Genomic DNA, 14510 nt, shown 5'->3' on the forward strand with positions numbered 1-14510 from the left:
GAGACATGCCTGGGCTCAGGGGGCTCCGGGAGGGCTGCCGGGCACCCGGCCCCGCTCCGCTCCCCAAACGCTCCCCGGACAACATCAAATTTGGCTGGCGGAGGCTCTCGGTGCTGCATTAACACCCGGGAAGGGGGACTGGGGCTGCCCAAGCAGTGGCTGCCACCCCCCATCTCACTCGATGCCAGATTGGGGGAGTTTTGGCGGTTTGGGGGGGCCGCGGGACAGCCAGGGTGCTGCGAGACGCCCTTCTTTAACCCCGCCTGAGCGCAGGATTGCCTCTGGTTATGGTAAATGATAGGAATAAAAGGGGTATACACACGGTGAGAGGCAGATTGGGAAGTCCACGTACCCCGATGATAGCATTCAACTCCGTCATTGTCACTTGCTTGGCACGCTCAACAGCCTGTGCCACTTGCTGTTGGTGCTGCGGGGACAGAGGTGCACCGCCAGGTCAGAGCCGGGCACGGGGGCACCGAGCTGAGGCATGAACCCCCCCCCTCTCCCCGGAGACGGTCACCCCTTTTTTTGGCCTCTATTTTGCTCACGAGAGCAGCAGCGCAGGCTCCCGTCCCTGCGCCCGGGGTGCAGGGGCAGCCGGAGCAGCCCCTCGCCACCTTTTTTGCTCCACAAGCTCGGCACAGACCGTCCTCCCCAGGGTCCAGCTCTCCTCCACCCCAAGGGTTTTGCAAACACACACATGGGATCTGAGCCCCATTGCTCACGGGGCACCCCAGAGCAGCCCCACACCCCCAAAATCTGGGTTTGGTTGGAGCAGGTCCATGCCCCCTCGTGGGACACCCCGAGGGGCACAGCGCTGCCTTCCCAGGGAACCCCCCCTGCCCCGCAGCAGAAGCGGCATCCCTCATCTGGGGTGTGAAAGAGTCCTTACCTCTTGTGACAGAAAAGGCATGATCTGAGCTAAAATCGTATTCAGCCTTTTAGCAATTTCTGTCTGGAAAAAAAAAAAAAAAAGGGAAGAAGAAAAAAACCAACAGTTAGTACCCAGCAACCTCCTGCCTGCATGAGGCTTCCCAGCAGCAGCGCCGTGCATCCCCTTCCTGGTCTGCCCATCCCCGTCCTCTCCTGTGCATCCCCTCCTGGTCCCCCCCCCGGCCCCGTGCATCCCCTTCCCCATCCCTCTGTCCCCGTGCATCCCCCTCCCGGTCCCCTCCCGTGGCCGTGCATCCCCCTCCCGGTCCCTCTGTCCCCGTGCATCCCCCTCCCGGTCCCCTCCCGTGGCCATGCAAGAGGAAGCGGGGATTCCCAAAAGAGGCAACGAAAGCACCTTCGTGCACACTCTGTGCTCGCCAGCGCAGGGACACGGTCCCACTCCCCGTGCCCCTGGGACGCTCTGGTCCCCTTCCCATCATGGGACCGAGTATCACGAACCAGCTTCACGCCAGCCTGGGCTTCCCTGGCCTCAAGAAAACGTGGCCAGGCACCAGCACGGCTCCCCACCCTTGGAGCAGCCCCTGCCCTCCAAAGAGGCCGGGTCATGTAAAATCAATCTGTGCTTCCAGCCGGGATGACACACAAAGGACAGCCCCTCGCCATCGCTTCCCGCTCCCGGCGCTTATTTGCGGGCATCGAGTTTCTTCAGAAGAAACCTCGGCAGACACACACCGCCCCGCGCAGCGAGTGTTTAGTCAACAGCGAGGGCTGCCGGGTGCTTGCTCTGATCTCAGCACCATCGAGGTCTTTCCCCACCACAAGCCGGAGCCGTTCGGGCTCCTTTCGCCGTCCTCGCCTCACACCCCGCAAATCTAACCCATAACCATTTACGCCCGTCGGCTCCACCACATTATTTAGGAGTTTAACAACAAACCTGCGCTGTCAAACTGTGGTTTCTACACCACCTCCATTAACCAGGAATGGCGTTTTCCTCAAGTGACAACCCCAGCACGTGTGTGGGGTGAGCCGGGAGGTGCCATCCTGCCCCACACCGCACACCCCAGGGATGCTCGTGCTCGGCACGCAGAGCTGCCCGGATCCTCGCCGCCCGGCTCCCAAGAGTTAACGCCGGCTACTCCGCCGGCCCCGGCAGCTGTTAAAACAGCTTTTGGTCCAACTCAAACACCGCCCGAGCAGCCGCGAGGATTCAGCGCCGCAACAATGGCCGGAGCCGAGCCCTGGCGCGGAATCAAACGCCCAGAAATTCCTTCCGACAGCCCCGAGCAGCTCGTTATCAATAACACAAGTGATTAACCGGGTCTCGCTCCAGCCTTCCTATTGGCAAGGTGCCTCCTCCCCGCGATGGCCAGCAGCCTCCCCCCCCGCCCCGGCTCAGGGAGCACCCCCCATGTGCTCCCCAAATCACTGCCCCCCAAGGCTTCACCCTCCCGGGTCCCCGCTGCGTCCCCGGGATGCACCCTACAGCAGCTTGGATTTTTAATCCCAGACCCAGCGGGGTGCCAACCCAGAGAGGGGCTCTCAGAACTGCAAGAAAAGAAATAATCCAAATATCATAGTTTGGAGGAAAAAAAAATCCAAACCCAACAGACACACGACTCTTGCCTTGAGGAGCTGGGCAGCGGCTGGCGTCACTACGAGACTAACCTAACAAGCACGACCACCAGGACGGCCGTAAGCAAGGCGATGCCAGGAGAGCCCCCCTCTCCCCCCGCCTCGCCTCACCCCCCCCACACACAGAGGGAACCACCCTGCGGAGACCCCCCGGCCGTGGCAGCTTGGGGACCTGCTGCGAGGGCTCCCCACGACCCGCCGGCCGCTCCCGCAGCGCCTTCCCGCGGGCATCGCCGCTCCCGGCTTCAAAGCGACGGGGATATTTCTGGCCCTCGTCTTTTCCGAAAGCGCCCCGGTGATCGCGTTACACCTGATGCTTTTATTAGCCCTTCCAGAGGTCAGGGCAACACGCCGGGGCCGGGCAGAGGCAGCTGGAAGCGAATGCGGTTTGGATCTAAACACCTTGGCTACAGCCAGGCCAGCGCTGGAGCTGCCGGGGTGGCCACGGACCCGAAAGCGAGGATGCAGGGGTCATCGCGCGGCCGGTGACCACCGTGCTCCCTGCCCAGGGGAAAGGGCTCTGGCCAGCGGGAGGTTTTTTTTTAAACACCCAACGTGCACGTGCCATCGCCCAGCGCCCACAAAAATCGGGCTGCAAGTTAAAGCTGCAGAACTGGGGTGGCGCGCGGGGAGGAGCGCGGGCCGGCGCCCGGCGTGCCACCGGCCACCCCGGCAAAGCTCTGCCACTTCAAAGCGGCAGCAGTGCCACCGATAACCAGCCCGGCGCTCGCATCGCGCCCTGCTCAGCGATAGGTAAACCTCTTTAAAGGCCTTTTTGGCACCGACGCATCGATTAGATTATATATAAACTGCAGCTCCATTAAATATTTATTCCTTCAGATGAAGTCTATTGGATTCCGGGCGCAACAAGCACTCGGCGCATTGCTCCTCCAGCACGGCTGCTTCTCCTGCAAAAGCTCGCTCTTGCCAGCCCCCAACAAGTTCTAGAACAAATTTAATCCTTATTTGAGGCGAAAACAGCGGTGCCAGCAGGAGCGGTCCCTCCGGCTGCCTCTCGCAAAGGGCGTTAAGGCGTAAAAGGAAGAAACGCAACATCCAAACAGGGCGCCTCCGCGGAGGAGGGAGGGAAGGTGCTGGGTTTTCCCCGGGCACCATCGGGCACTAACACGGTCCAGACACCCAAGACGCACGACGACCCATCGCCTCCACCTTTAAATCCAATCCTGCCCAAACTTCCAACAAAGATTTGAAGAAAAACGTCGCGCTCTGCAAAGAGAGAGACTTCCCACGTGGGACTCGGCGAGCAAGAAGATATTGGATGTCCAAAATGTTATGTTTACAACCGTGAGGTTTCCTGTTAACACGAGATTCAATGATCTTTAAATATTTGTTCACTTTAACTTTTCCCATTCCCCAGCTTATTAAACTCTAGTTGTCCCCATTAAAAGTTTAATCGGGAGCGAAAGGGGATCCTCTGGCGCGCCGGGAACAGGGGAGGGTTTCATGCCCGACACCTTCCCCATAACAGAGCCCATTCATCACCTCGCCCCAGAGCGGCGGAGCCCCCGACCCCCCCCGCCAAGCTGCTCCTGCCAAGAAAAACCTCCATTTCCCCCCTCTCCGCTGTGGGTTGCCATGGCAATCCCAGCCTCCGCATCCCCTCCCATCGCCCTGCATCGCCGCTGGACCACGGCGTACACCAGCGGGATGCGAAGGAGCACTTGGTAAGAGACCGGGGGCTGCATAGGGCACCCGGGGAAAGGCGCGCAGCCCAGCACCGGCACCCATGGGACGCTCCCCCCCGGGGGCAGCAGGATGCCGACAGCAGCTCCATGCCACTCGTTAAAAAAGGGCAAGGAGTCAGGAGAACCTGAAATCCCGGCTAATCCCCCCCCACCCCCAGCCTTGCCCCCCACTCCTGCTGGGAATCTGACCTGCTGCTAGACATGAAACACTCCGCGTGCTGTTTCGCGAGCAGGGAGGGATCGGAGAAAACATTTGCGCCGGTTATAAATCAAGAGCCAGACGGCTTGGCCACAGGCTGCGAGTCCTGTCACCCGCTCTTAAAATGGCCAGAGCTCTCCCAGCACCCAAAGCACTTCGGGGCACGGAGCCGCTGCTGGAGCCCCGTCAAGAGCCTGGCAGGGGCTCCGGCTGCAGCGGCACGGTGAGAAATAGCTGCAGGGCTGGCTGCCCCCGGCAGCCCCGGCTCCCCGGCCTCTCGTCTTTACACCTGGACCTGGCAGAGGGAAGTTTAAAAATAACGCTGCCGGCTGCCAGTGACGGAACACACAGAGCGGACTTGAAAGGAGCAACCTTAAAAATGGCCCGAATCGCAGCAAAGCCCCAGCCCTGAGCCCGCACCCCGGTGTGCTGCGCCGTCCTGACGCCCTGCAGACATTGCGCTGGGCAACGGAGATGCTCTCTCTGCCGAAATACATCGGCCCTGGCCACAGCCGAGCAGCAAAGGGGAGCCACAGGGCTGGCCCAGCCCCATCGCTGCCCTGGGGGTCGCCGCCCGGGCTCATCCCACCACCCTGGGGCAGGACCCCGGGGCACAGGACACCAAACCCAAACCCCCTCGTGGGCTCCCAGAGCTCGGGAGCGCTCAGGAGCCCTCGGGGCCAGGGCTCAGCCGCGCTCTGGGCATGGAGGAGCTTGCAGAAGCCACCCCTGCAGCCACCGCTCCGCGGGGAGCACCCCAGCCCTCCCAAACGCCCCACACAAAGCACCCGCACCCCGAGCGGGACGCATCCTCCGTCAGCCTACGCGGTTTTGAAGCGAGTCCCACCAGCGCACCGGACCAGGCCGTCTGGGACGTGGCCTCAGAACAGATTTTGGGCCACACGAGACCAAACTCCAACCTGCCCTAGCTGATTGATTTAAATGGCGGGCCGAAGGCTGGAGACAAGGGGCTGAACACCGAGCATCGCTCATTCAGCCCTTCCTCCTCTTGAAACACCAAAACATCACAAAGACTTTGCACCCCAAGCCTAAACCCCGGAGCAATGGGGCTGGCAGGGCTGCGGAAAGTCCACGGGATGCAGGAACGGGGGCATCAGCATCATCCCACGCTCCGCACAAGACTCCTGGGGAGAAGCACCCACCGGCGAGCCCCCAGCTTTCTCCTTGGCTCCAAAACCACAGCTCCCTCCACAAACACCCCAGCGACGTTTCCCAGATAGGTCTGGACCACCACAACCCTCCTTCAGCCACCCCGGGTCTCCCCCCGTGCTGCACACCCCCCCCAAAGCTCAGCCCTGGAAGAGGGTGGCAGGGCGGTGGGAGAAAGGCGAGGAGTAAATCACACCACCGGTGAAGCACCAGAAGCATCTGTTGAAACCAGGATATTGTCTCTTTAAGCACATGAAAATAAGGCCCTTGAGCAGTGTGGTTCTCACTCCGGCGCACAATTACGGGTACTTTCAGCTGTCTACCACTATTTCAAGTGCTCTCTCCAACCAGGCTGTCAATGGCATGTTGAAAGCTATTTGTGGCTGCTATCGTTATTAGCAAAGTGGAGAGCTTCACTGATGAGAATTAAATTCAGGGAGGAGGGGGTGTGGAGGGGCGGGCCACAACCCCTCATTACGGAATTACTGCCGGCCCCGGGGCTGCGGGGGGACGGAGCTCACCCGGGACCCCCCAAAACCCAGCCGGGACCCCCAGCGCCTCCCGCAAAGCCGAGGGGAAGGAGAGGTTAAGCTGGTTGACAGCCATTCCCTTCCACCTTAGGAGACCTGAGAGTATCACGCTAACAAATTACTTGGCTTCTGAAGTATTTAGCAAATTATTACCTGGCACTCCTTGCTAACAAGCATGACAGAAAGTATATTGTGTTCTTAGAATATTCTAGAGAGAAGAAAAAAAAAAAAAAGAGAGAAAAAAGAGAAAAGCCTGCCTCTCTTCCCCTGGAAGCGTCAGGAGGGTTTAGGTTTGTTCCAAGCATTAAGTGTTTAAGCACAAAAACAAGAAGTGCTTATGTGGAGAGTTCTCAGCCATAAAAAAAAAAAAAAATCAGCACAAAGGTTCTCCCCTCCGAGGTGTCCCGTTTCCCCACGCAAAATTAGTTTTTCTTTTGGAATCGTTATTCCCTCCCATTGCATTCGGCGATTATCTACAGAGATCTGAACAAAAACAATGCAAGAACAACAGGGGAACGAAAGTTGCTTTTGTAAAAATCAATTACCCTTAAAAAAAAAAAAAAAAAAGAGAGAGAGTTTCGCTCAGGTTTGAAAAGAAAACTCCCGACCGACCTCAGGTTTAAGAAAGCCGAAGCCGGGATAAGAGCTTCCTTCATTCGGCAGGAAGACTGATGTAAGGAGCAATTTGCTGCGTTATATGCAACAAAGTGGGTAGTCACTTCCTAAATATTTCCTTGCATATGGAGTTGTTTATGAAACTACATTTTTTTTTTCCTTTTCTTTTCCCTTAACGAGAAACAAAACGAGAAGAAGGGGGGGGGGGGACACCAAACCCCACCGCACAGCAGCCACATATGCACACACTTAATATTCAGCGTAGAAGAGATAATCTGTTATATAAGCCCACAGACAGACAATCCCCTTTTGCTTAAAGATGAAGTATCCATCAATGTTTGTCTCAAGCAGATGTAATCACAAGCAGTCAAGTCTGGAGGGCAGGACACTGCATGAATAATTCAAGCACTTCAGTCTACTTGATTGTGTGCAGATAAACACAAGTCAACCGCTAAACAGGTCAGCTGATAAACTTGTTTGTTCAGGACTAGCCACCCTCAACCAGATGCAGGCAGGACCGCGCTGCAATTAGCGGCGGGACGATGCCTTTCGGGGGGATGCTGCAGCCCAAAAGAAGGGGTGAAGCCACCCACCGGGCCCAGCTCTCCCAGCCCTCCGGCTCCCGCTCGCCCCATTTTCGCCTGGGAGCAGCTCGGGCCGCTTTGTTTCCCTCCAGCGCCGCGCACATCGCTGTCAATTAAAGAAGAAGACAAGCTTCACCTCCCCAAACTTCCCCCCTCGTCAGCCCAGCACCAGGCACGCAGCATATGTCAGCGGGAACAAGGCGAGGAGGTGACGCTCGGAGCAGGCTGGAATCGTCCAGCAAAGATTTATCCGCTCCCGGCGAGGCACCCCGACCACGCAGGGGCTCCCTCGGGCGGCACGGGAGCTGCCACCCCGCAAAAGCCGGGTCGGGGAGGGCAGCGGCGGCTCGTCCTGCCCCCAAGTCCCACATGGAAAAGCGCCCCAGGGCATTTTGAGGCTCCTCAAGTTACCCCTTCCCAAACCACCCCGGGACACTTCGCCTCGCCAAGCGCCGCGGGGAAGACACGCTCCGTGGTCACACCGCGGGATGGAGCGGACGACGGAACGCTCCATCCGAAGCCAGAGCCTGCGCCGGGGTCTCAGCCCCGGCCCCCAGGCTCATCCCGGGGCGCAGACCCTCCCCCATAACCCTCTTCCATCAGTTTTTCCTCGCAAGCACGCACTGGTGGAAAACACACCGCACATCTCGGGGAAACAACCAAAAATGCTTCCAAAGCTTCGGTGGAGAGGAAAAGCTCAATATCTTGCCGTATTATTTCAGCATCTCCCAGCGCTTGCACAGAGCGAAGCTGTTCCATCACCGAGCGACCATCCCCTCTCCCCAACGCCTGCGTTACTCCGGTCCCTCGAGCTTTTCTGAAGAGGCCGCAGGGTCCGTGTCCCTCCGGACGCACACGCAAAACGGGGACAGGGTCCTCGCAGGAGGCCACCGCCGGCCTAAGCGGAAATCCCGCATTCAGGAGCATTCCCGGCTGCACCACGGCAGAACCGTGCCCGAGCTCTCCCCAGGCCGCACACCGGCCCCGTGTGCCCCCGCTCGCCCTGGGCACGGGGGGACCCCGGCTCTGGCACAGCCCCCCCAGGGCTCCCCACAAACAGCGCCGCTGGGCCAGGACGCCTTCGCCCAGGCAGGAGCGGTGTAAGTCGGGATTATCTGCATGGAAGAAGATATTTTTAAAAAACTGAAGACTAAGCAGTAATTATTTTCGTTACCCGGCGAGTACGTAGCAGAAAGCTAAAGGGAAGCGTGTGCGAAGAAGAAGAGAGGCAGATTCACAGACAGGCTGCTTTGAATTTCATCAGTCGGCTAACGACACTTTCTTACTCAGGGCTGCGATGCTGCTATTAAGCAAAACCACTCTGGAGCTGAATGGGGCTGATTTGCGAATTGCAAAGTTGATGTCAACTTCTATCTGCCTTAAGTTCTTAATTAGAACTACTTCTAAAACCAGTAAGCAGCAGCAGCACAAATAATCAGGTCTAATCTCAATAATAACTTTATTCCTTTAAGTTTTACCATCATGTGCCCAGCCTTTAGGCTCTTTAACTATAATCTTATCAAGGTAGCACACCACATTCTGCTATGGCCTTCTATATTTTTCCTTCGGGCAAGTTACATATTAGAGGAGACTGGAGAAAAAAAAAAAAAAAAGAAACCCGGTACCAAACATTGCTTCATTTTCCAGATGCAAAGACAAATCCGTGACATTGAGCAACACACCAGAAGATATCGGTATCCCTGAAGATAATTCCCTTCTAAGTCTCACGCTACAGCACGGCGAGTATCAGGGCTATGACCTTAGAAACAGTCGCGTTGTACCAACAACAAAACCAGAGGAAAACGCAGGAGATAACAGTATTTTCCGAGTGCTGGGAACGCGCTATTCCAGGTACCGACCTCCCAGCGTGGAAGGCAAGGCTATTTTCACCTCTTCTCATAAACACTCTTTTCCAAACCTACGTTTCTCCCGAATATAAGCAAAAAACCCCACCCCACCGGCCCGCCATCAACCTGCATTTCCCAAGAGAACTGCCAGGCCACCAGATCCCACCTGGAATCACATCCCAGACTTCAGCACTTACTCCCCATTTAGTGCAATCAGGGCCTATTTTATCTCAGGTTGAGAAAAGGGCAACAGGAGAGATCAATCAATCACAATTTCCCCCCTTTTTAAATTACTCACCTGTTTGTGCATTTCAATATTCAAACCGTACGACATCTCATAGTACTGGGGAATAAAAAAAAAAAAAAAAAGGAAAAATAGAGCCAAGAAGAATTTGAATTAATTTAACATAAGGCATTTGCATAAGATCATTACCAGAAAGCATCCCGGTCAAAACTGCGCTTAAAGCATTCGTAGCCAAGGAAATTATACCTTATAATAAGCAGATGTTTATGGGGTTTAACTGGCATGCATTTAACAAGAGGACACTCCTTTTTACTCCTGTTTTCTCCTCCTAAGCTACTTAGAAAAACAAAGAGGCGCAGAGCTGTGTGACAGGCGTCTGCACAGCCCTGGCAGAACAGGTACAGCCCGGAGTCTGGCCAAAAACCCAGTTTCTCACTGGGGGGGTGTGTGTGTGTGTGGATTTATTCCCTTCCCCCCCCACCCCGGCCGGGAAAGGGGGTGCTGGGTCCCGCTAAACCCACCAGACCCAGGCACGGTCCCACCGGGGGGCCCCGCGATGCTAATTTCGGCCAAAAAAAAAAAAAAAAAAAAAAAGAAAAAAGAAGGGTTTCTGCGACAACAAAAGAGCCCGTTTTCCCCCGGGGGATGGCGGGGGGGGGTGTGTGTGTGTGGAGGGAAGATGCCCCGGGGTGGCCTCACCCCGCTCCGGAGCAGCGAGGGGGGCAACCCCCAGGGGCATCCCCCGGGGCTGCTGCTCCTGCCCCCTCCCTCCCTTCCCCCCCCCCTCCCCCCCCCGGCAGAAAGGGGTTAACAGGAAACTTGGTTATTTCCCTTCCAGCCTTCCCGGTCGGTGCTGCGCCCTGGCACCGGGCGGGCGGCCCCCTCCCCGGGCACGGCGGCGGGGTCCCCGGGCTGGCCGGGGGTTCCGGGGGGGGGGGGGGGCGGGGGGTGTGTCCCGCCTTGTGTGCCCCCCCCCCCCCCCCCCCGCCTCCCCTTCCCCAGCGCACCGCTGGGTCTCCCAGCTAATGACATTTACAGCCTGATCCGAAATCTGATTAAAGTCTCTTACCATAACGTAATGGCGCTGCATTTCGGTCTTCTCGTTCGCCAGCTTATCATACTCCACTTTCAGGCTGGGGAGGGGGGGGGAGCAGAGGGGTGAGACCCCGCGGGCAGGGGGAGGCAGGGCAGGGCAGGGGAGGGGGCGGCGCGGCCCCCCCGGGCTCACCTGTGGTACTGGGCTTGCAGGAACTGGAACTCGTCCTTGATCCGGTCGCAGGATTCGGCCACGGTAAATTTGAAGCCCGGCTGGCCCGGCTGGTGCGGAGCCTGCGGGGGGCAGAGGGGGCTCAGCACCGCGGGGTTGGGGGGGGGGGGGGGGGGGGAGAGGGGGGTCGGGGGGGAGCGGGACTCACCGGGTGCCGGCCCTGGGGGTACATGGCCGGGCTGGGGCGCGGTCACTGGAGCCGTGCCTCGCTACGGCGATCGCGACGTGCGCTGCTGCCCGGAGCGCTCCCGGAGAGGCCGAGAACTGGAACAAAGAGAGGAGAGGAAAGTCCGTGCGGGGGGCGGAGGAGAGAAAGGGGGGGGGGTGGCGGGGGAGGAAGGGGGGTACCCGGCCGGCCCGGCTCTCTCCGTGCCCCCAACCCCCCCCCCCCCCCATCCCACCAGCCCCAGCGCAAAGCTCCGCACCGGCGGGGAGGCGCTGCGCACCCGCGGAGCCCGGCCCAGCCCCGGCCGAGCCGCCCGCAACCGCCGGGACCAGGTGCCGAACCCCCCCCCCCCCCAGCCCCGCACCGGGGCCGCTCCGCGGTGCTCCGCTTCCTCACCCGGCCCCCCTCCCCGCTCCTTCCGGCACGGAAAAAAAAAAAAAAAAAAAAAGAAAAAGAAAAATCACCCCTGGAAAAAATTTAAAAAAAAAAACCAAAAAAACAAACAACAAGAAGAAGCAGCAGCACCGCCCGACCGCCAGCCCGGCGGCGCGGGGGGAGGCGGACCCCCGTATTCCTCTGCGCGGAGAAGGGGGAAGCAAAGCCAGGAACTAACGCCGGAGCACGACGGCCATGGAGGAGAGGAGGAGGGGGGAGAAGGCCGTACACATCCGACTGCCCGGGCGCCGCGGACATGCGAAGTGCGAGCGGTGCCTCCGCCGCGGCTCCCCCGCCCGGGGGGGGGGGCGGCCGTTCAGCTCCGTCCAGCCGGCATCGCCGTAACTCCTCCACGAGCCATGCTGCTGCCGCCGCTCCGGGAGGGCCGGGGGGGGTGAGGCAGGCGGCCCTGCGGAACCCGGTGCCGCCGGTGGGACCCGCGGAGGGGGGGTTTCTGGGTGGTGGGAAGGCCCCGGAGCACGCGGTCCGGTCCGGTCCGCGCCGCCGCCGCCGGAGCGCTGGGGCCGAAAGCGGGGCGGGCGGGGAGGGGGAACAAAACCCGGGCGGCCCCTCCGCCGCCGGCCAATGGGGAGGCGGCGACCCCACGTGGGGGCGGGCGCCGGCGCGCGCTGATTGGCCGCCGGCGGCGGCGACGTCACAATGCCAGCTTGTGTCTGAAGCGACGGAGCCGAGCGCGGCGGCGGGGCTGCCCCCAAGCCACGCCCCCCAGTGCAAAGCCCCGCCCACTCCCCCGCAAGCCCCGCCCGCCACCGCCGCCGCCCGGGCCGCGCCGCGACCGCCCGGTTCCCCCCGGCGGCGGCAGCGCTCGGCCCCGCCGCTCCCCGGTGCGGGCCAACACCCCGCCAGGCCCCCAAGCCGAACAGCTTTGTCACGTTAACGTTGTCAGTCCGCCCTCCTCCGCCCATCCCCGCTGCCTTTGATGTTACGGGTGCGGCGGAGGCCGCAGCCCGGCGCGGAGGGGAGGGGGGTACCGGGGAGGGGTGGGGGGTACCGGGGAAGGGGGGAGCCGCGACCCAACGGGTGGGCCCGGCCGAACGCTTCGCGGTGGCACAAAATGGCTGCCCTCCCTGACGTCACGCGGGAGCCTCCCCGGCCCCCACGTGGGCCCGCAAACCCCGCCTCCCCCCCTTCCTCGCTCCGGCCAATAGCAAACAGCCGCCGGCCGCCGTCCTGCCACCCCATTGGCCGAGACGCGCCGGGCGGCCGCGCGCGGGGAGGGCGCTGTCAATCAAAGCCACGCGGGGCCGGCGCGGTGACAAGCGGCGGTGCCGCCCGCCATGGCGGCTTAATTAGCTCGGAACGGCTTTTCCTCCCAGCTCAAACAATCTGTCACCGCCGCGCGGCGGGGGCGGCCGCGCACGGAGCCGTACGCAGGGGCTAAATATCAATTTGATTTTTCGCGTATCAAAGGGGTATTTTCGCTCGTCCCTCCCCTCGCCGTGAAACGCGCCCGTTGGATTAATAAAAAAAAACCAAAACAACAACAACAACAAAAAAAAAACAAAAACAAAAAAACCCAAAACAACCCCACAACGTCCCCAAAAAGCCACCCCCCGCGTCGCCGGGGGGGTCCCCATCCCGTGGCGGGGGGGCGTTGTGTTTCCCCCCACCCCCCCCCTCACCCCGCCGCTAATTGGGTACGTCCCGGCCGCTGACGTGCCGAGCGGTGTCAGGGCCCGGCGCTGCCCATTGGACGCCGCGCCCGGCCACGCCCCGCCCCCACGTGGGGACCGGCCGGGCCGGCGGCGACACGCGAAACCCGGCGCGGAACCGGCCGCCGGAGCCGGAGCCACCGCGCTCCCCACCGCCGCCTCCCCGCCCTCCCGGCCCCCTCCTCCGTCTCCCCCCTCTCCTGATAGTGCTTTAACGTCGCCTCCCTTTTGCTTTGTTTTTCCTCTGTGGAGGCATCGGCAGCGCCACGCAAAGCCCCCAGGGTTTGCCACAGGGGTGCCGTCGGGGTGCCTTCAGGGGCTACATTGGGGTGCACATTGGGGGGCCGTCGAGGTGCCACTGGGGTGCCATTGGGGTGCCAGCAGGGTGCATATCGGGGTGCATATCGGGGTGCCACCACGGTGCCGTTGGCAGGTACGCCGGGGTGCACGTTGGGGTGCCATTGGGGTGCCATCAGGGTGCCATCGGGGTGCACACTGGGGTGCAAGTCCGGGTGCCACCACGGTGCCATTGGCAGGTACACCGGGGTGCGCACTGTGGTGCTGTCAGGATGCCACCACGGTGCCATTAGGCTGCACAACGGGGTGCCATCGGGGTGCCTTCAGGGTGCCATTGGGGTGCCACTGGGATGTACACTGGGGTGCACACTGTGGTGCCGTCAGGATGCCGTCACGGAGCCATTGGGGTGCACACCGGGGTGCCATTAGAGTGCCATTGGGGTGCACAGTGGGGTACACACTGGGGTGCAAAGCGTCCCTGGGAGGGCGTCCCCAGGAGCCCCGGTGTTGCCGTGTCAGACAAGCGGCCTGGGAGTGCGCCGGTGCAAGCCAGCGCGGGAGAAGCCCACGGTGCTTCGAGCCGCACCAGGGGGGCTCCCGGGACCGCCGGTGCCCGCGGAAACAGCAAAAAACTAATGGCAACTGGTAACCCTGGAAATATCAGTGGTGAAACCGGTACTTATTTCTCCGGTGAAGTGCTCGCTCTGGCAGTTCGTTCTGCCAAGTACATCCAGGGCGACATCCATTTAGCGGAGGAACGTGACGGGTGCTCCCGGTGTCACACGCTCGCCTCGGTCCCGGGAGGACGGCAAAGCAAAGGCGGCAGCGCCCGAAAAATCCTGCCCTCCGCCAGGCCCTCGGGGACGGGACACGCCGCCCTTCCTCACCACCCTGCTCCTCCTCGCCGCCCGGCATGGCCGCGGGCTGCCGGAGCCGCCCTGGGGGGACGGGGCGCTCTGTGATAATTCTCCAAACCGCTGCACTTTGGCCCTCAGCCCTCGCTCTCGGGTCCGCAGCTATTTCTTAATTTTTCATGGCTGGGGAAGGTTAATTGATCTTCCCCCTGGCAGGTTGGGGCTAACCCCGCGGCTGCGGGTGCGGGTTGGGTGCCGCTGGGTGCTGAGCCCCCGCGTTCCCCATCCGTCCTCGCTCTGCGCCGAGCTGAGCCGGGAAAGAAAAGCGCAAAAACCGGGGTGATCCCGGCGGCGGGGCTGAGCCAGAGCCTCTGCCCCAGGGGCTTTCTGGGGCCTA

The 14510-nt window shown here is 60.9% G+C and overlaps 1 protein-coding gene across 9 annotated transcripts in view; it reads right to left on the minus strand.

The window, feature by feature from the left end:
• The window catches only part of TLE3 (TLE family member 3, transcriptional corepressor), a 29252-nt gene extending 17421 nt beyond the window's left edge, over window positions 1–11831 (minus strand). For 4 of the 9 annotated variants that reach the window (XM_063345740.1, XM_063345738.1, XM_063345739.1 and 1 more), the window contains exons 1-7: window positions 11519–11831; window positions 10837–10952; window positions 10650–10750; window positions 10491–10554; window positions 9476–9520; window positions 893–955; window positions 353–427 (exon numbers count right to left, since the gene is read on the minus strand). In XM_063345740.1, the coding sequence (XP_063201810.1) occupies window positions 353–427; window positions 893–955; window positions 9476–9520; window positions 10491–10554; window positions 10650–10750; window positions 10837–10860 (372 nt within the window). In that variant the 5' untranslated portion in view covers window positions 10861–10952; window positions 11519–11831. Of the gene's footprint in view, window positions 1–322; window positions 428–892; window positions 956–9475; window positions 9521–10490; window positions 10555–10649; window positions 10751–10836; window positions 10953–11467 lie in introns of those variants that run through there. The other 5 variants (XM_063345734.1, XM_063345735.1, XM_063345732.1 and 2 more) reach the window with 3 other exon arrangements.
• Window positions 11832–14510: the final 2679 nt, after the last annotated feature.

The sequence above is a fragment of the Chroicocephalus ridibundus genome, chromosome 9, assembly GCF_963924245.1.
Source record: "Chroicocephalus ridibundus chromosome 9, bChrRid1.1, whole genome shotgun sequence".
NCBI lineage: Eukaryota > Metazoa > Chordata > Aves > Charadriiformes > Laridae > Chroicocephalus > Chroicocephalus ridibundus.